General features: G+C 38.8%; 2 protein-coding genes across 2 annotated transcripts; one reads left to right on the forward strand and one right to left on the reverse strand.

Annotated features, from left to right (window-relative positions):
• Window positions 1-3,291: 3,291 nt before the first annotated feature.
• LOC131770624 (SNF-related serine/threonine-protein kinase) lies at window positions 3,292-14,870 on the reverse strand. The gene is made up of 6 exons (XM_059086344.2): window positions 14,852-14,870; window positions 12,791-13,431; window positions 10,176-10,317; window positions 8,342-8,551; window positions 7,426-7,593; window positions 3,292-6,264 (listed from the first exon to the last, which is right to left on the reverse strand). The coding sequence occupies exons 2-6, from the start codon at window positions 13,386-13,388 to the stop codon at window positions 4,989-4,991; spliced, it is 2,394 nt and encodes a 797-aa protein (XP_058942327.2). The 5' UTR covers window positions 13,389-13,431; window positions 14,852-14,870; the 3' UTR covers window positions 3,292-4,988.
• A 2,390-nt stretch (window positions 14,871-17,260) lies between these two features.
• Window positions 17,261-20,731, forward strand: LOC131770637 (magnesium-dependent phosphatase 1-like). Its single transcript, XM_059086355.2, has 6 exons — window positions 17,261-17,345; window positions 18,077-18,137; window positions 18,447-18,557; window positions 19,474-19,581; window positions 19,767-19,852; window positions 20,185-20,731. The coding sequence occupies exons 1-6, from the start codon at window positions 17,288-17,290 to the stop codon at window positions 20,268-20,270; spliced, it is 510 nt and encodes a 169-aa protein (XP_058942338.1). The 5' UTR covers window positions 17,261-17,287; the 3' UTR covers window positions 20,271-20,731.
• The last annotated feature ends 79 nt before the right edge of the window (window positions 20,732-20,810 follow it).

A 20,810-nucleotide genomic window follows, 5' to 3' on the forward strand; every position in this document is an offset into this window, starting at 1 on the left:
TTGCGCGCGCTTTTTACGTCATGTTGTCGTGTTGTACGTAATAAGTGAATCCAGGGCAACGAAGAATAAACACAATTTCGGCAAATCGCTGACACGGCTGGGGCATTTCGCAAGTGATTGTGAGAAGTGCTCGTTATTACAGTTATTGTAACAGTGTTTTCAAAATTAGAATACAAAAAAAGATGTGTGGATCACTTCTGTCGAAGTTTAAGAATCCAACCAACAAGATACACTCAGGAAACATCAGTTTTACGAAGCCACACCAGGCTCTAAGTAAGAAAAGGCTGGCCACGGAAGGCGTGGATAGGAATGAAGACAAAGAGTTTTCTAAAGATGGACTTCAAGCTAGTGCATCGAGCGTTCGTTCCATGGAAAAAATCCCCAGCACCAGCTCTTTCAAGCAGGGGTCTTCCTACGAAACTGATTCTTCGTCGCTAGATGAAACAGAATCTGCCGTGCGCGCATTGGTTGACCAAAGTAGAAACATATTCCCTGCCGCGCGCATGAACAACAGCAAAGATCGGCTCCGTGTTTTGGATCGCGATGATCAGTTGTTGGAAACTGCTCGTGAAATACTTACTTTTCAACTCTGTGCTTCCTCGTCAAGCTCCAATTCTACCCGAGCCGTCAAGCCCTTCAGTTCAGCCGTTTCCTCTGCTCCAAATAAAACGCAAGCCGCAGTGGCATTTGACATTCCTGCTGGAAAAGCGAAATCGGTCTGTCCGCCTGCAAAAGTTCCAAGGCGCTTCAGACAGTGTAAAGTAGCACCTGAGCCTAATTTGGAGGATATGGAACAGAAGATGCGTGCTGCTGAGGAGAGGAAGCTGAAGGAGTTGGAGCGCGTCCGAGAGAGTGCTCGTAGCAGGGCTAGGCTGGGGCGACCACACCCTGCGGAGACTTCTGCCCGAGCCACTGCTGTAAAAATCGCCGTTAAACAAGCAGCTGCGGAAAGAAAGCGTAGCGAAGAAATGGAGAAGCGAAGACGAGCTGGAAACAAAACGTCCCGAAATAGGAGCAGAATTGCAGAAGCACAGGCCTTCGCCAGGGACCGGCTTCAGTTGTCTATTGAACAGAAAGAGGAGCAGACCAAGCAGAGGAAAGTAAAACGGCAAATGAAGATTGATAAGCAGAATAAGATGAAACAGAAGTACGCCAAGAAAGTCAAAGATAGAGTAAGTAACATTTGATGTCAAACTCGGGTTTAGCACCCTGACTAGGTAGGAGGATCTATGATTTAAGGAACAGCGATTTAGGAGACTTTGGGCATGAAGAACATTCATTGCTATGGGGGCTGATTACACTTTCTTGCGGTTCTAGGTGACTCGAAGACTACAGGAGGAGGAAGCAGAAATCCGAGCTGACCTTCGAGATATGGAGACTTACAAAGCCTCCGGCGATAGCAGCGACGAGTCTTGGGGAGACGAAGAAAAGGAGAGAGTCAAATACGACTGGGAAGATTTCTTCTCAGACTAAGACTGATCTCTGAACCAAGCGGTTTTCGATGACTGTAGAAAACTACAAGTTTGCATGTAGCTTGACTAATCATAACAGGCACAGAGTTGATCTTGACTAATCGGAACATAGTTCTTTTTGCGCGCGTGGCGAGGGACAGGTTGTGTTACGAGTTCTGATTGGTTAATTTCACCGCTGTAATTTGTTGTGATTGTTCAGATTGCATGCTTACTTGTTTGAATTCCCGGCAGTCATTCGAAATCGCTCTACTTGAACCAACCAAAAAAAATAAATAACTAAATAAAATAAACAAATAAATAAGCAATGGCTAATGAAAAGTGGAAATATTTGAAAGTGGTCTTGAAGTTTGACAAAACATGGAAATGAAGCTGTAATTGTTCATAAGGATGCAAATGAATTAAATTTCAAACAATGACTACTTATTTGAAACTTTCTTTTCGCATTATATACTAAACTGAAAAAGATGATGCTTTATCCTCCACAAAAGTAAAACATCCCAAATATTTGCAACGTTTGAAAACACATATGCATAATTCGGTATAGTTGCACTTTTTTGCGTTTATGAAACTCATTTTGAATTGTTACTTCCGTCCTGATCTTACACCCTAGTCACATAATCTTACTTCCCTTCAATCTTCCAAGGAGGTGGATTTGCAACAATAGTCCTGCGTAGCAAACAGACATTCATTTTCATACTCTATGCTCCAGACTAGGATTGTAAAACAGCAAGTATGTTTGTCAACAGTGCTTTGAGGGAGGGTTTCTCTCCGAAGTGTTTCGCTTGCTTTTAATTTGACCCGATAGGATGGGTGCTGATTTGAGGAAAAGTGCTCATTCAAGGATTTCCGATGCACTTAAACAAATTGCGCGTTAAAAATCAACGTAACTTCTGATAACTAATGGCAACCATTAACTTCATTACGCAAGATCATCATGGTCATTGCTATTCATTAGTTGACAAAGCATGATTCCATAAAGTTTTGTAACTCATCAATACGTTGTGGGAATAGTTACTGGTGATAGGACTGAGTGGAGTCCTACTTAGTCTGTCATTACACGAGTGATAAGAAAGTCAGGCGACCACGCAGCGTAACTGTGGTTTGCTTATCACGAGTTTGAATGTGATTGGCTCATTGAACTGTCCGATAACAAACTATCAGATAACAACTCGGCAAATGAATTAGAGCAAAATAGGAGTTTTTAACCAATAACATTCGAGGAAATTGTAATTTTTATGATTTAGAAATAAAGAGTGTCTTCCATAGTTATTTCGGTACATTACATCGGGGTGGGGCCATCCTCATGTTAGGCCATATCGGATGTGCCTGCTTTCGGGGTTTCAAGGCTTTAGCAGCGGCCATCATCTTGCGTTGACCCCAGAGGCATGGCCAGAAACCCGTAAGTACTTCAATGCCGCAGGTTCTAGAGGAACGCTTAGCAAATAATTTCCTAACATGCCGTGGGTTGACCCCACGAGCTAGCTCCCAATACCCGCGTCAGTCTTCCTTGAGGTACGACGATGACGATGCTCGGTCGATAGAGATCACACACGTGTGGTACTATTTTTGTCCTTAACCGTCTGAGTTAATAAAATGGGAATGAGTAAGTGCGGCTTATATAACCCAACCAGTCACTATGAGCTGTCTTTTCTCGAAGGGGTCAGAGAAATAAGAGGATTTTGTTTTGAGTAGGGTCAGGGTTCGAGGCCTTGCACGTCACACCCCTGTCCAAACTTCGCTCGCAAGTGCCCGCAAATGCAACCCCCCCCACACGCACGCACGCACGCACACACAACGCAACAAATGAACAAAAAGAGAATACTGACGCCACAGTTGTATTTATGACATTTGTTTAAATGCGTCTTTACCAAAGGGCACTTAATCATAACACGTTATAAATTTCATAGATACAATAAATGCCATTTTATGAGAAGGCTGTTCAATAACTTAAAATACTGGTCATATATATATATTTATATGGATAGATGTCATTCAGATTAAAAGGTAAAAGAATATACTAAGGCATTGCTCTAAATATTTCTCGCGTATTAATTTAAAAGGTTTACACTTTGATGGGAAATCATTTCTTCATGGAATCGCGTCACATAATTCTATGAATAAAAACGTAATTAATCTGGTCATTTAACAGATATTTCACGCTTTTAGCTGTTTTCTTTATGTAGTTTAACTGACTGACAAAGTGCTAGCTACTTGGGGTGTAAAAGCGAGAGCGCTGGTCAACTAAGGCTCGAGAAACTAGAACCAAAGTTGTCAAAGTTAGTTTGACATTTGAAAAGATGGCGAGAGGTTTTTTCCCTAATCAATAAATCGCAAGACAAAAGCAGTACTGTCTTGATTACCTCTTCACTCCATCAAAAATCGCTTTGCGGTGTCGCATTTACGTTGACAAACCAAACGCAATGAGAGCACTTTAAAATAATAAGCCCCTATTATAGTTTGTTTTGAGACTCAAAAAAACTCGAAGCACTTTTTTTTCGCACTACCTTACTCAGGAATACTAGCTGAATAAGAAGATTTGAACAACATTACAATGCACGGAATAAATTCTCCGAAAGCTCAATCACCATGTGAACAGCTTCGAAAGTAACTCGGCATTGTGATTTCCAAAGGGAGATAATTTCATTGATCATTTAAATAATGATAAACCAATCTCACTCGTAATTTACAAGTACAAAGTCGCTGTCATCGAAAAGAAAAAAGAAGTTGACATAAAAAATTTAATTGACACCCACTTTCTTTGTTACCATGGCAAACAATTTATCCAATGTTTTGCACCAAAACCACAGTACACCAATCTACCTTTTGAGAAATTGATGTCAATTCTAAGACTCCATCGGATAAATTTCAAGTCAATACAAACAAGTAAATAATTTATTTGTAGCCTTCTCAGGCAAATTAACTTAATGAGCACCCCCACACCGTCCAGCGGGCATTCGTTCACCTAAACAGGGGCAATGAAATGTGCAAAAACCATAAAAATCATTCCTTATACTCTTCAGAATTGAATTTTAAAGCCAGCGGTAGAAACAGTTTCACTTCCATCGAGAGTCGATCTATACTTCAATAAAAACGTTTTCAGTTCGTGTTTGCTTTATGGGCCGAAAAGACCCTCACGTGAATACGAAATAAGGTGCCTCTCAGAAACATTATTTCTAAGAATTTAAGACAAGAACCTGAAAAATTATTTGCCGTTGCAAGATTGCCCCAATATTAGTAGAATGGAGGCCACTTTTTTAATCTTCACCTATAAATCAAATCACTTCAGAGAAAAGTCATCGCTGTTTGCATATTCCATTAAATCACCATACGCGGAACTGAAAAAAAAAGAAAAAAAAAGGAAAAAATGCACAAGTAAATAAAATCCTTTCTTCCCTCCCCCCCAAAAAAATTCATCAGATTCAAAATAGATTTGCTGACATTGCCATCAAACCCTTTCCGAAAACATAGATATAAGAACTACATAAGCGTATGCATAGAGAACTACAATAAAATAGATCAAAATATTTGACAACAGTTACTCGTCACCGTTTGAATTGCTGGGTTGTGAATCAAACTCATATTTTTCTTGGATTCGTCGACTAGCCGCTTGGTATCCTTAGACTGCAGGCTCATGTCTGTGAGTTCTATACTAACCACGCCCTCCAGCGAGTTGGGTTCGTTTTTGTCGCATTCCTCATTCCCATCGTTATTCTTAATGTACTTCGATGCGCTGTTTCTTTTCTCTAAAAAGCTGTTGCTTCGAGCTTGCTCCGACATATCTCCTTTAGAAGCCAGAACGCCGTACTCTTCGATGAGTGAACTTCTCTTTCCGTTGTGAATCTCCGCATTAGTTTGATTCACCTGTTCTTCCACATTTCTATCGACGTTTTCTTTGTTACTCTCCTGTATAACATCAAGATCTTCGCAAAGGGGTGCAAATACACCCATATTCACATTCAAACAACTCGTTTTCCCATTATTCCCCTGTTTCGAAGAAGGATTTTTACCCGAAGATTTCTCTCCATTCGCACCATTTACCGAGGGAATTGGGTATGTGGTTCGCAGGCTATTGCCTCCTCCAACTCCAGTCCCCCCTCCGCTATCTCCGTCCGTGTTGCCATCGTCATTGTTAGAGCGCCTGGTATTCAATTTACAACCGGAAGTAGTTTTTAGCCTACGCATGTGTTTTTCTATTTCATCTTCGTCCGAACTACTGCAACTAGAAGAGCGCCGGCTGCTTCCTGAGGGCACTGGGGACAGGCGGCGTGTAGTCCTTTTAGATTTGATCACCCCTCCCCCGAGATGTTTTCTTGTCCGTTCAACTCGCGGTGAGTTCACCGGACTGTCTTCAAGATCCGATTCGCGTTCCTCGTGAATCTGATTCAAAGATAAAGGAGCACTGTTTGAATTTCGCAACCTATTGTGATGAACAATTCTCCTTTCGTGCGGGCGCGACAGAGACGGTAAACTGGGTGTGATCTCAGTGGAAAACTGTAAGTTCGTTGAAGTGCAAGGTTTGTTTGAAAGCGCGCCCACCGTGTGAAACTTTCCATGTGTTTTGTGATGACTTCCAGAAGCTACATGGTCATCTTCTTCCATTGAACTGTGCAGAATTTCTTCCGCCTCGATGGCGTGAGTTTTGATCGTTTCATTCAACATTTGTCCTTCCCTTGGGGCCAGTCTCCCAGAAGAAATGCGACGAATCCTCGGAGATCCCGAGCCTGAACTACTACCATCCAGCTGAGTTTCCAAATCGTCCTCTTGATCTACTTTTAATTCCAAGCCTGGTGAACTGAGGGAAAACACCAGATTCGATATGAAAAGGCATATTGTGGATTGTTTTAAGAGGGAAAGTTGCCATATTGAGGTTGAAAAGTCAACAGCTTAAACCCTTCTGACCCCTTAAAGGGACTAGCCTCTGATCTCTCCTTATAATATCAGCTATGAATCACACATTCAGGTCACAAGAATAGCGGAATAGAATATCTTGACTGTTAAAAGTTCTCCCGCTCAGCACCTTGGGAAATGTATGGATAACAGTATGGTGATTACGCACACTGATGCTAGGGTGAAAAATGTTGCGGTAAATGTTAAATCAAGAACGACGGAGGACGGCTGAGACTCAAATATAGGGTGTAAGATTCTAAAGAGACTGTGGTGCTGCGTCGGTGGGGGAGTATAACAAGATAATTTTGGTTTTATCAACTGAGTTGACAATGTGAATTAGCCACCATAAAGAGTTTCACAGCTGACGTTTTGGGCGTTAGTCCTTCGTCAGAGCAAAAGATGATTCGCTCTGACGAAGGGCTAACGCTCGAAACGTAGCTTTGAAACTCTTAACGGTGGCTAATATACGATATCAGTTCTGTTGACAACACCAAATTATCTCGAGACTGTGATAGATGGCAAATGATACCTGGGAAAATATTCAATTGAGATTCGAAAGCAGTTGTGTATGGCATTGGCCGGTGTTTCTTTTCTACACTTTGTGGACTTGTCCGACCTTCTTATCCAATCAGATGCAAAGCTAACACCAGTCACTTTTGTTTTCCCGAGCTTCAGGAGGTTTTCTTTTTTAACATTTTAGTTCTCATTTGCTGTTAGCAACAATGTCCTTCTTTCTTGACAGCGGCTGTGTTTACTTTGGTTTTGGGGCACTCAAACGAGTAGCGCACTATTTGATTCACGTGCTTTACTGTTAAAGATCACGACACTATTGACGCAATAAAGGGGGTAAGTTTCAAAGAAACCGTGGTACTGCGTCGGTGGGAGAGTAAAACAGGGTAACAGTATTATCAACTGAGTTGATAATGTAAATTGGTCACCGTAAAGAATTTAAAAGCTGACGTTTCGAGCGTTAACCCTTCGTCAGAGCGATTGTATCTTGTTTTCCAATTAGTTTTTACATTATCAACTCAGTTGATAATACTAAATTACCCTATTGATACACTACCTTGCTGTTGGTTCCTGTCGCTTGTTCTCAGGCAAAGATCGCCGCGCATCGATCCTTCGAACAGAGGGCTTCAAACTATTATGGGATGTTTTCAAACGCCTTAAGAGCTGCTCCGCTAGCAAATAGTAAGTGGCCGCTATGTGGTCGTATGCGTTTTCTTCCAGGGACCTGTGCAGATTATATACAAATATAGACTAAATTTTGGGTGACAAAGATGGTTTTTAAAGTTATAGTGCCTTAACTATGTCTGTCTTTGCAGGTCAGTATTTGAGTGAAAAGGAAAAGGAAGGGAAGGATATGAAAACACGGTCCATAATGACTGACACTGTCCGTTTGTCAGTTTGTCTGTCTTTTCACATTATCCTGTTTGTCGATTAGTTTGTTCCAAATCAGTGTCTGACGTCAGCATCTGACTTACTGACTGACTGGCTAGCTGGCTGTGGACAGGCTGAGTGATCAGCTAACTGACTGACTGACTACCCAGCGTACTAACTAACTGACTGGCCGAATACCTAACAGACTAACTGACTGACTGACTACCTAGCCTACTAACTGACTGACGGACTACCTAGCATACTAACTGACTCACTGACTAACTGCATCACTGACTTAATCACCGAGTGACAACCTGACACATGCCTGACTCACTGACTACTTAACTGCCTTACTGCCTGACTGACTAACTGGCTACCTAACTGACTTACTACCTGAGTGACTGGCTGACTGTGACTTTCAGACTCTTTAACAGAATGACTAGCTATTGTTCCCTTTCTAGGCGCTGGTTGACCATGCTGGCAGGCTCTACTTTTATGAAGATTGGCCTAACCAGCTGCAAAATTGCAGTGCTTGATGCTGCTTCAATTGGGCACTCAATTATGTACTGGTAAGTCCAACTTATAACAGCAACATAACTCACTTTTTAACTTTCTCCCTATTTGCAATTTTTCCAGTCTCCATGATCTCCACCACATAATTATGTTCCTCAGGGGTGAGGGGTAGTTCAGTTACCAAGGGTACAGGAGTGGGAAGTACAGGCGGATGTCCCCCTTGGAACCAAGGATCCTCCATAATACTCTCCACTGAACAGCGATGGTATGGCTCTCTCACCAACATTTTTTCAATCAAACTGTAGAGAATAGAGAGATGGGGCTATTTATGATCAGTGGGAGACATGGCCAGGATATTTGGATGTGTTCTTGGGCAAAAACACTTGGCTTTCATGGTACCTCTCTCCAGCCTGGAGAATATATGAGAACTGGTAAACTGTCAGTGAAGCCTGACGAAATGCTAGGGGGTACCCTAGCAATGGACTGGCAGCCCATCCAGGGAAGAGTTGAAATACTCCTAGTCATTTCATGCCATGGTACTGATCAGATCCCTTCAGGTGTGAAAATTCCTATGAAATTGGCATAGCTCTCAGCATGTCATGTTGCAGTTCAGTTGGCAATAGACTCAAACTGGAATCTACAAGGCACAGGTTCACTCCTTGTTAAGGCCTTTTTCTGGTTCATATTTCTGCAATAATTTCAATTTCTGCTAAACTGTGAGGTCTAAGTACTAACTTCTTGCAAATTTTCATTGCATATTTCCCTTGCAAACTTTAACCCATAATTGCTTATTTCCTATTGTGTATAAGTAATTTTGTTGGATCTGTTGAAGACTTGTAATTCATTTCTCTTAAGAGAACAGTGGAATCCAAGGGAAATTGACAACAAATCTTACTTAAAGCTTTCAGAAACAAAAAAAGTGTACTACCAGCAGTTTGAAAACACCAAACTTAACCTAAAGCTAAGCAACTAACTGCAAAAGTCAGTTAGGGTAAATGTAATTTTCACATGCAGCCAAAAGGAACTCAAAGCAAATACGCATTATTGGCCTCGTGTAGTTAAAAATGGGAGTAATTAAGTGTTTTGGTTTAGCATTTGATTAGATGAAAACCAAAACAATTTCATATTATTTACCACAATCATGGTAATTTGAGTGAACAATTGATAAAACATTGTCACTGCTTTCCTGTTTATCAATAAGAGCCCCACCATGTCTGCTCTGTACCCAACCTAGCAGCCTTGGCTTGGACCAGTGTATCTACAATAGTATAGGTAACTGTTCCCCCACTTAGAGTTAACGCAAATACCCTTCTCTTGACCCCCCCCCTTCTTACACCATTCCAACATGTTTCATAAACACTTAAGCAGTAGAGGTTAACCTCTATCCCAAACTAACCACCTCCCCCCTCAATTTAACATGTTTCCAAAATGTTACACCGGTGGAGATCAAGACATAATGAATGTGGGGGGAAGGGGGGAAGTGGGGTCCTGGGGTGCCCATGACCCTGCATTTCAAGCCTTTTTTGTCACATTGAGTATAACACAGCGTTGAGGTCAACATACGAATATGGTGAGTACCATCTGTTTGATACAGAATGATTCCCCCCCCCCCTCCCAGGAAAAAAACCTTGGTTATGCCCCTGGAGATTAACACCCTTCCTCAACCTTTCTCCTCCACTTCAACAAGTTTCCAAACACTAGATTGGGAAAGAGAGGAACTACAAGTTTACCGTGCCTTCCTCAGAGGCATGTTACAATGACCCTAAGAAGGCCTCACAGATACATTACAGTAATTGAAATTTACAATATCTTTAAGTATTCTGTAATATCATGGAATCAATTATTAATCACTCATATGATTACAGACCAAATTGGACTCCACTCAGTCCAATTACCATCATTAACAATAGGGTTAACATTTACCTTTGACAGGGCTGAGATACATGTCCAGATACACTGTACCGAACATCCATGATGTTGATGAGTGTTTCGCTGTCATTTGCCTCATAAAAGGGAGCACGGCCACACACTAACATAAAAAGAATGACTCCAAGGCTCCAAACATCTAAGACAGACAAAATTTGAATGAAATCATTCATTTAGGATTAAAATTTTATCATTAATTCATCATTTAACAATTTCCCTGTTATTAGAGAGAAACCTGTAATAACTACTGTATTTTCAAAATTTTGGCTAAAAGGAAGGGCACTTATTGGGTGGAGAGTGCTTATGCAATGGGAGGGGGTGCTTATTCATTTTCAACTGTTTTCTTCAAACACACCCCAATAACTTGATTATTGTAGAAATTACTGGTCCTTATAGACTACACTGCCCATTGCCCAAACATGTTCTATTTATTCCAGGGAAGTTAACCCTTTAACCCCCATGAGTGACCAAGACAGAATTTCTCCTTACAATATCGATATCAATACAATATCAACCAAGTAAGTGATGAGAATAACGAAAAATACAAATTTGGGGATAACAAGTTGATCCAATACCAAGCACATGGAGATAGAAGTAACTAGAAGTGACTTGACACACACAAAAAAGAACTATTTTCCTGTAGTGATTCCATTGTAGTTAAAACTCAAAAAGTTATATATAAAGTAGCAACAGAAACAGATTTTCCCCGTTTCCCCAGGAAATATGGTATTTTAACTAAGATTCAATGAGTAATTCTCCTTCCTGACTGTATTACACAACCTTGTAAATTAGACAGGAGAATTTGGTGTCACATCAAGATGATACCCTCTAACACTTGAGCATATCTATTTTCATCACCTCTTTACACTATAACTTATCAAATTGTGAGAAGTTACATGTTAAGTTACATTTGTGGTAATTAAGGAAAAAATTCCTAAGCAGTTATATGGTAAATCTGTGTAACTATCAGCAATAAACATAAGAACCTTTTTCTAAATCCACCATAATGATTGCCACAATTTTTTCTTCCCAACTACAATGATCACCACAGGGCTATAATAATAATGTAATCTGACCATTGAGATTTCTCTAAACTGGGACTGAAACATGACATTTTTCATCAATCAAGAAACTGCAGTTTATTATGAAATAAATTTCAAAATTGTACCATATCCCTCCACAGAAAAGAAGAACCCTCTGAAATGTGCCCTGCGTCCAACATGTAGCTTCATAGTTCAGTTGGTAACTGTGAGGATCATGGCTTTACTTAATCAAGAATCTCCTGCACTTAAGACTTGACAAGTTATAAAGAAACATCTGGCTGCTGGGTAAGCAATTATTACATTGAGCTTTAGCTCGCTGAAACCATACAACAGAGCAAACAAACTATGATGATTTAATATCAGTGTATATCAATACTCAGAACCAGAAGTGACAAGAAAACATGCAAGCATGATCATGAATATCAGTTTTAGCCTCTATAAGAAAGTTCCTTGGTAAGGAACATGACAAAGGTTGTAATGATTCTCCCTTTTATAAATTTAATTGTCAGAAAGTCTCTGAATAGGTCATCAACACTTCTAAATAATCCAGACACAATCTTAATTATTACTGCTAAGAGTCAACAATTGCTTTCAAATACCTTTGTAGTGTAAACATTTTATGAATTTATACATTAGGTGCAGAGCTATCTTGAAAAATTTGATGAAATTGCAAACGATTATCACAAATTAAAATAGAGCAGTTTCAAATTGAGAATGTGTTCATTCAAAATTGTAATCTTTGATACCTAATGGGTGTATAAATAACACGACACCGACCAAAAAAACTGAAACAAAAAGTGTTATTAAAATGCTATAACTAAACATGTTAACCTTTCGCTCCTTAATATGAATGAAAAATTAAATTTATGTGGAGACAGAGGCTTATTCTAATTATTGTTATTATTCTTTTTCCTCTGGCCAGGTGCTGATTCCGGCGGTGATCAAAATTCTGACACAAGATTAAATATCATTCGATATTGTAAATGTAATTCTCAACTAAAGTAATTTCAAGAATTATTTTAAGCATGACTTGGCAATTGAAACTTCATACTGGCCAATCAAATACTATACATTTTCCACACAATTACTCAGTAAAATTCGAATGCTCACCTCCTACTGAGAAGGAGCAGTAAAACTGAGTTAAGCTGAAAATTTGAAGTGTGTGAATTCATTACACCGCATTTTAATGCACATCAAAAGAGGTAAATATATGCGGACACGAGCAACGTGCTCTTCGAATGTCCTTCATAATTTGACTTAGAATGAAACTATTTCCCATGGATGGACATAGGAGAATCGCAAAGACTACCATCATTAATTGGACACCGAAAAATTCTTGAAGCCGCTTCGAAATCAAACAAAATTGTACAATTTCCTGCTACATGTTGAAAGCCGCTATCAACTTGACTCTGGAACAGAGAGGCATGTTATTAGATGAAACATGTGAAGACGAACCTTATTCATTAAGATTAACGCAAGGTAAAAAACCGCTAGGAAATGAGCACGCAATGTTCGAGGAAAGCTTTTTATCCCACGGAGATGATAGTAATAATGATAAAAAATACTCACCTACTGCTGGAGCATCGTACGAATCTCCCAGTAGAACTTCGGGGGCGGAATACGCTAACGATCCACACGAAGTATCAAGCTTTTGACCGGGAGAGAACTTATTCGAAAGACCAAAATCCGTTAGCTTAGCAACATCCAAACTCTTAAAGAATATCACATTTTCAAGCTTTAAATCCCGATGTACAATGTGCAGTTTGTGGCAATAGTCAATGGCGAGAACAATTTGTTGAAAATAATGGCGAGCTTTGTCTTCGGAGAGGCCTTGTTCGTGGTTCATGATATATTCATACATATCCCCACCATCGCCCAGTTCCTGAACAAGGTACAGTTTGGTTTGCGTATCGATGACTTCGTACAATCGGACCACATTTGGATGTTGGACGAGTTTCATGCATCGAACCTCCTTGACGAGATGTGCTCTAGAGATCTCATCGAGTTTTGTTTTATCGATCACTTTCACAGCAACTCGTTCTCCCGTAAAAACGTGTCTCGCAACTTTGACAACAGCAAAGTGACCGCATCCTAGCGTTTCTTGCAAGTCGTATAATCCAGCGATTTGTCCATCTTTCAAGGTTGAATTGAAGGAGTGTTTCGCCATGTTCTGATATTAAACATTATGGATCGGCCATTTCGATTGTACGCTGTTGATGCAAACAATGTTGAGAACAGACAATGGAAACGTCAGTTTACATCACAGAGCCAATCAGAACACAAGGAATTGCGAAAGGCAGGAATTGGAACGATCGATCGGAATCGAATCTTCCCTAGAGCGCCAAGAAATGTCATAGAAAGCAGGTTATCAAATAATATGGCAAATATTATTACGCATTCAAACATATTTAGTAACAAAATGAAAATTCCAAAATTTAATGTAGAAACAGTACTAGAACAGTGCTTTTTTTTTAAACACAGAACTAAAATGGTCTTTGATTGCTCCTTAAAAAATTGCAGATTGACAGAAACGTTATTTTGAAGTTTACAGATATGAAATTAAACTAAAATTTCACTCTTTCCCCTCCGAAGTTAAAATATTTTAAATCTGGCAATCAAGAGAAAATCCGGGACTATTTTTTACAGCTGCAGCTGTACGTGGGAATCAGTTGTATGTTTGCGTGCATGAAATAAATCATTTCGTTTTCTATGTTTACATTCGTCTATATCATGGAAAATCAAAGTATTTGTTGAAATTTTTATGAAATTAAATCAAGGCTTGCGGTGTATATTTATCGATGAAAAATATCCTAAGGGTGCATTATTAACAAGTTTATTCTGAAAAAATGAACTTGGCAAGTGATCGGCGTACAATACACTGAGCCGAGGACACTTCACATCCCCCAACCCACTCCTCCATGAAAAATAATAGTCACGACAACGATGGTGATGATAATGAAAACGCAAAAAAGTAGAGAAGAATTTACATGAACATAAGCATAAGCATGAACATAGTATTGTCACTGGATTGTAAGAAAATGGTCGGAGATGAAATTACTATAGCGATGACGAAACTCTATAAACACAGGCTGGGCTCCGATTGGACGGTCTGTTACCATCTTAAAGAGGCTGCCCGCGATGAAATTTGATGATGTTAACTCTAATGGTGATACAATGAAGCTATGAGAATGAAAATTACGTTTATGATGCACCCTCGTACATAGCTCTTCTTGTGTGGCTGAATATCTGATAACGTAGAGAATGATGATGATGACGATGATAATAGTGATGATTGAGTCGGGTTAGACTCACACTCAAGAAACTGGAAGAATCAATCAAGGCAGCCCATTTGCCGGAAATTCAGTAATGGTTAAACATTCGAAAGGTAAGAGAGCTCGACTTTACCGATGTCCGGGAAATATACCCAGAACCATATAATAGAGTGGCGTTAATTGAGGATTCAGTCTCTGTATCGGTTTACACCCATAATTTACACTTGATTTCTCACGGGAACCTCCGAAAGGCGACATGCTTCTACCTGTCTGTTGAAACTGGTTCACGCTATTTGAACTCTGTGAAAAGCAGGTTTACAATACAAACATTGTTTCATGGCATAAATGCTGACCTTACCATATTTGTCACGGCTGGATGACTGTGCGTTTTCTATCATTACATAATCTTTACCATCTTGTATTTCTGAAATCTTAATGCTGCTGTTCATTAGTTGTGAGTATTTTCCGAGCTCCTACTTGCTGACAGCTAAAAATTTTCAACAAATGTTTGATTGATGGACAGTCGACCAACAATTACACTCTCCGATTTTATTCCACGATTTCTCCTCATTTTTCGTCGTCTACTTCTTTCTCAAAGCGGGAGGTTCTTGCTTGATGTCTAATATCTAATTAGTTGTCGTAAAATTCGTTACTTCTCGGAAAATTTCGTTGCTGTTTCAGTTTCGTGATAACTCGTACTTTGGTTGGGCAGGTTCCCGCCATCGAAATTACTGAAATAGATATGACACTTGTTTGGTGTGGCCTTACTGTCTCAGCCAATCAAAACCAAGACCACCTCAATATCGTCACTCGTAGCATTGTGTTACAGCCAATCAAATCCTTTGTTTTTCACAAATACCGATTCCACGTGCTCAAAGACAGCGTTGAAGTTCCTTTCAAGCGCTAAACAATAACACAACGTTGTGTCAGCAGTTCACGTTTGTGTACGCAGAAGTTGGACGCACAGTTCCTCCCTTTTTTCTCTTCTCTGAACGGTAAAAAAACTATGCCTTCAACGAAAAACTACTACCACGGAAGTCTATGGATGAAAAAAGGAGAAAACGATGGAATGGAGTCGGTGATTTCAGATTTTCGAGACCTGCTTCAAGTCAACCAGAAAATCGATGCGGAAGAAATGAGATATGGTGATATGTTAGACTGTGAGCGTCCTTCGGTGGACGATTCAGAAATAACTCTGCGAGCCTGCATATGTCCTACGGCAGATCCATTGAGGAAGTCTGCGGCTTCCTCTTCGTCCTACAATTTACTGGTTGAGCTCATCGAGCAGGGAAATTTGATAAAAGAAGCCGTTCGGAGGTTGAATACCTCTCCCTGTCGGAGTAAACAGTTGAAACGGCTCGACCGCTGCAGATAACTGGAAATCACTGGGGTCACAGGACATGCCGACGATACAAGTTATACTAAAAATGAGACTTATTTTGAAGCATTTGAATAGCATTTTCCATCTCTGATCTACCACAAAAAGTCGCATTTCTCGGAAAACTGAGTTTTGCGGTTTGCAGACTGCTTTTGTTTACACTTTGAATGCTCTAGCGAACGAAGTTACGTATTACGTAAAAACATTTGAGCAGTCTGGTACATTTGTTATCCTGATAAACATTTATGACGGAACTTTCATTTGGAATCGATGGAAAGCGAGCAAGACAATCGTATTTGAACTATTACGTGCACAGCGGCAAGATTCAGTGAATGTCGCCATTCATTCTCTGCGCAGACCGGTTTCCTGCATATTAATGAGTGGTGTTGAACAAATAAACAATACGTTAAACAGTCAAGTAAGGTTTCGTCCCGAACAGAGTACTACGGATATATCAGTCGCGAAGAATTATATTTAATAAGAACTGATTATTACATTTTGTTGTGGTGTTCTCTCAGTGACTTGGTTTAGGACAAACCGTGTAAATGTCTCAGAAAGAATTCATGGAACAGTAATGTGCGTCACAAATAAAATCGAGTAGGCTTAATCAGTTTCAAGCTGTTTTCTCTTAACCTTTAAACGTATTAGTTGGAGAATAATAAACAAACAGTTTATTGCGGTCATGAAACGAACTTAAGATCCATAAATACCACACGGATTGAACTTCCGTGAGATAAGAACACTGTCAGACATTAAATTTTTTATGTGGAACAGTCATGATGGATTAGCACAATATAACATTCCATGGACATCTGAGGCCGAAACGTACTCCTTCTCAGAGCAATGGTATTTTTCTAGTTTGAAGACTGATTTCATATCCCTTGAGGTATATGACCAGAGTTATTGTAAACACTATGATGTTTTTCCTTAATAGTAGCAAAAAGAGATGCCTGAGGCTTAAGGCATCAACCAACAACAAACAATAATCAGCTCATTTACTGAACTAGAAATTTTCTGGCCTAAAACAAGATCAGTGGTTGCTCTTGGACCAAGGCTCAGACCCTCAATAACTTGATGCAATGCTTAACGAAACCCAGAAAATTATTCATATATTTACTGGTGAGTTAGTGGGATAATCATGATTTGCAGTTATTAAACCAAGTTTAAAAGGGTATGTATATGTTCCCTGACCAGGGAACAAAGGCATTCAGGGCTATTTCTTTTTGTTTCAACACTTTTGAATCTACAAGAATTATCAAACTAGCTGATTTTGTCATTAGAGACAATTTCTCCAAGAGAAAATTTCCTTGTAAAATTGAATTTAGGGCAAGGATCAGTAGAAAGTGTTGATTTTCCTTTCCCTCCCCTCCTGAGTCATGAGTTTTACTCGTACAAAGAAAACTGGGCTCGAATAGGATGACTGCAAGCAAAGATGGCGGAAAATTTCTGCCAGAACTTGTCGTGTTTGACTTAGGTGAGTGTTTTTTCTCGTCTCCTACTGTTTAAAATTATTGTCAAACAAATCTAGTTATGTCTAACAATTTAAGGGTGTAGACAAATGGGCACCCACTTGTAGTCTGTGCGTTAGTCTGGCAGTCTGTAGTATTAAAGACGTTTGTTCTGTTCGAAATACCAATATCACAATTTTTGAAGTTAGAACTATCAGTCTCATTCAAGTTCTTGTTTTGTGAGATGAAGAAATGTGATCATAGTTTTAAAATTTTTAATAAGAGCGACTTCACTGTGATAAGAACAGCACTAAATTAAGAGTCTCAACGTAAAAAAGAAATATATTGAAAACAAATTCAGCGTGTCAGTTATTTTATTTTAAGTGTCCTTCAAATGAGAAATTTCAATTATTTTAACATTCTTTTCTCTAATCAAGAAATTAATTACAAGAAACTCGGGTCGATAAAAACGTACTGAAAGTGAGAAACAAGTTCTCTGAATGAAGAAATCAGATTTTAGAGTAAACATTGGCTGGCAGGAGTTAAACTGACATGAACTGTTACCCAGCGAACCACACGCATTGAATCATGGCCAGTATGACAATTAAACCTGTAATATTTATTTAGACTGTGGAGCTCACAAGTGTTTGATTTTACAAATGGGATGATACAATATTTCCTGTGACTGAATAATTGCAAACAAGTTATTGAAATGTGCTGGAAAGGGTTTTGCTTATGGCTTAATATTTTGTAACAGATTTTACAGTGTGGCCATTTTGGGCTGACACTCATGTTTCTCCACCTTTTACAAAAAAGAGGTGAGTGTTATGTAATAGTAGGTATGCTATACTATTCTTAAGCCTTTTACCCTTAAGAGTGACTGTTATCTAAATTCTCCTTACATTCTCACCCCTGAATCACACATCAAGGTCATGAGAATAATGGAAATGATCACCAACTGAAGAAGCTCTTGATTGTTTGTAATATTATCTTTTGATGGTTTATGGATATTTTCTAGAACATCACATAGTCATCTCAACCGTACTTCTGGCTTCCTTGGTAAATTTTTTATGACGGTTTGGTCAACCATGAATTATTAATTTCTGTTTACGTCATTTGCTTTAAAGTAATGGCTCAATACAGGACAGTGGTGGAAACAAGGTGAAACTGTACGATGACATGTTGGAAATTCTGAAGCATCTCAGCTCTAAAGGAGTGCGTCTTGCTGCAGCTTCTAGGTGAAGATTATATTAAGTTTTGAAGGTTACAAAATTTTAACTTAACCCTTTGCCTCCTGGCAGTGACCAAAAATAAAATAGAATTTCTCCTAAATATATTAGTTTTCATACAACAAAGATCAAGAGAATATAAGGAAACATACATCAACAAGGGTTATTTTTTATTTAAGTCCAAGCTTAATTTACAGGAGATGTGTGTTAATTTAGTGCACTTAGAGCTGTTAGTGCACCACTGAAAATGTATTTTATGCCACCAATCACATTACTGACCTCTTGTGAAACATGAGCACTTTTTCAGAGGCATTAAAAAGTTATGCTCTTGAGTTGTTGTGTATTATCTATGCTTTCAGCTGTCTAGTAGCATTATTGTTGATAGCAGCATAAAACAAAACAGAAATTTTGTTTAATAGTTATATACAACATTCACTTTTAAGCCAACATGTACGAGACCCTTCCCCCCTTAAAGATTGATTGACCAATTTGATACTCTCCCCTCTTCCCCTCAATAACAAATTAAGAGTGGTGCTTTATAATTATTGTGTGACCCTTATCTGGATTATCACCACTTTTGTTCTGGGATAGGAAACTTGGGTCCAAGGTAGCTAAAGTCTTTGGTGTTACAGGCGTCTCTTAGCTTTAGCATTTAACCCTTTAACTCCCAAGATCTCATTAGTAATTCTCCTTACTGTCTGCTATACAATCATTCTGATGTCACATCTGAAAATTTGGTATTGGATCAAATAATAATCCCCTAATTGATACTTTTCTTGGTTCTCATTACTTGTCTCCTTGATTTTGTATTGATACTGTAGGGGGAAATTCTGTCTTGGTCACTCATGGGAGTTAAAGGGTTAAGTTATTCATATGTAGACAAATAATACTGACAATATCCCAAATGAACTATTTTGTCCTACAGAACTGAAGATCCTCCCACAGCCCAGGAATTATTGAGAATTCTTGACATAGACCAGTATTTTTCCTACAAGGAGATATATCCTGGGTCAAAACTTACTCATTTTAAAAGGTTGGTTTGTAAATCAGTAATTTTATTTTCCACCAGGGTTTATCCAGCAGCACAATGCAAAATTTAAGTGCATGTTGCTGTAAGTGATGTTCATGGAAGTGTTCAAACTCAAGTCCGTATTTTTGTGAGAAGAAAGGGGTTCACATAAAAATAGTCTGTATTGTTTTTTTTTTCATTTTTACCAGATTTGTAGAGGCTAGTGGAATTGCATACTCTAATATGCTCTTCTTTGATGATGAAGAAAGGAATATTCATGAAGTTAGTAGATTAGGTAAGCAATTATTTGGTACTTGTGGAAGAAAAATATACCCAAATTATGGCCCAGTTGGGTGGCACAATCTTCTTTGAGACCAAGGAAGGGTTAAAAATTTCTTTGTGTGAAAACCTACCAGTAAATCTCACTTTTTGAGCTAATTACAGTTTCCATAACAACTAATGACCTGCATTTTTGCTACTTTCACTAAATTGGATGTTGCTTCATAACAGGTTACCTGCAAAATTTAGCCTGGAATGATTTCCAAAATAAGAAGCAAACATTAAGACTTTCCATTTTCCAGATATTTGAATTCTAAGACATGTTAAATTTTCTAATTATTCTTTCAGGCGTAACTTGTGTTTTGGTGAAAAGAGGAATGACCCATACTGTCTTACAAAGTGGACTTGCGCAATTTGCAGCTAAGCATAAGTGAAAATATAGTTAAGACACAAATGGTACCTTCATGAAAGAAATGATGCTATAACCTCAGCTGAAATGAAATGCAGATGCACTAATCAGCATGGTGATTGCTGTGGAAATAAGGAATCTTTATCACAATAGGGAAATTTGGGAAAATCTTTATAAGAAGCAGAACGTGCACAACAAATTTGACACAATATTTAAAGATTAATATCTGCAAAGGGGTTCTAAAGGTTCGTTTTCTCATCTTTTTCTTATATCATCACTACTTTTTTTTCGTTGCTCTGCGCAATCTCATTGCAGGTCATGTACTTGAATGGGCACTCGTGCAAAAAACATATTCAAAGGCCTCTTTAACCTTTCTGTTTCTGTTCTCTGGTAGTATTTGCTGTTTTTGTGAGCCATATATGTTTTTCTGTTTATTTTTCGTAGAAAGCTAACAAAAATACAGCGTGTGCAATTATTTTGATCAAATTTTTGTGACATGGTTTGAAATTTTTCCCAGTAAAAAAATTTAGAAGCCAGTTCGAGTATTCACCTATGTTCAGATTTT

This window comes from Pocillopora verrucosa, chromosome 3 (assembly GCF_036669915.1).
Source record: "Pocillopora verrucosa isolate sample1 chromosome 3, ASM3666991v2, whole genome shotgun sequence".
Classification (NCBI taxonomy): domain Eukaryota; kingdom Metazoa; phylum Cnidaria; class Anthozoa; order Scleractinia; family Pocilloporidae; genus Pocillopora; species Pocillopora verrucosa.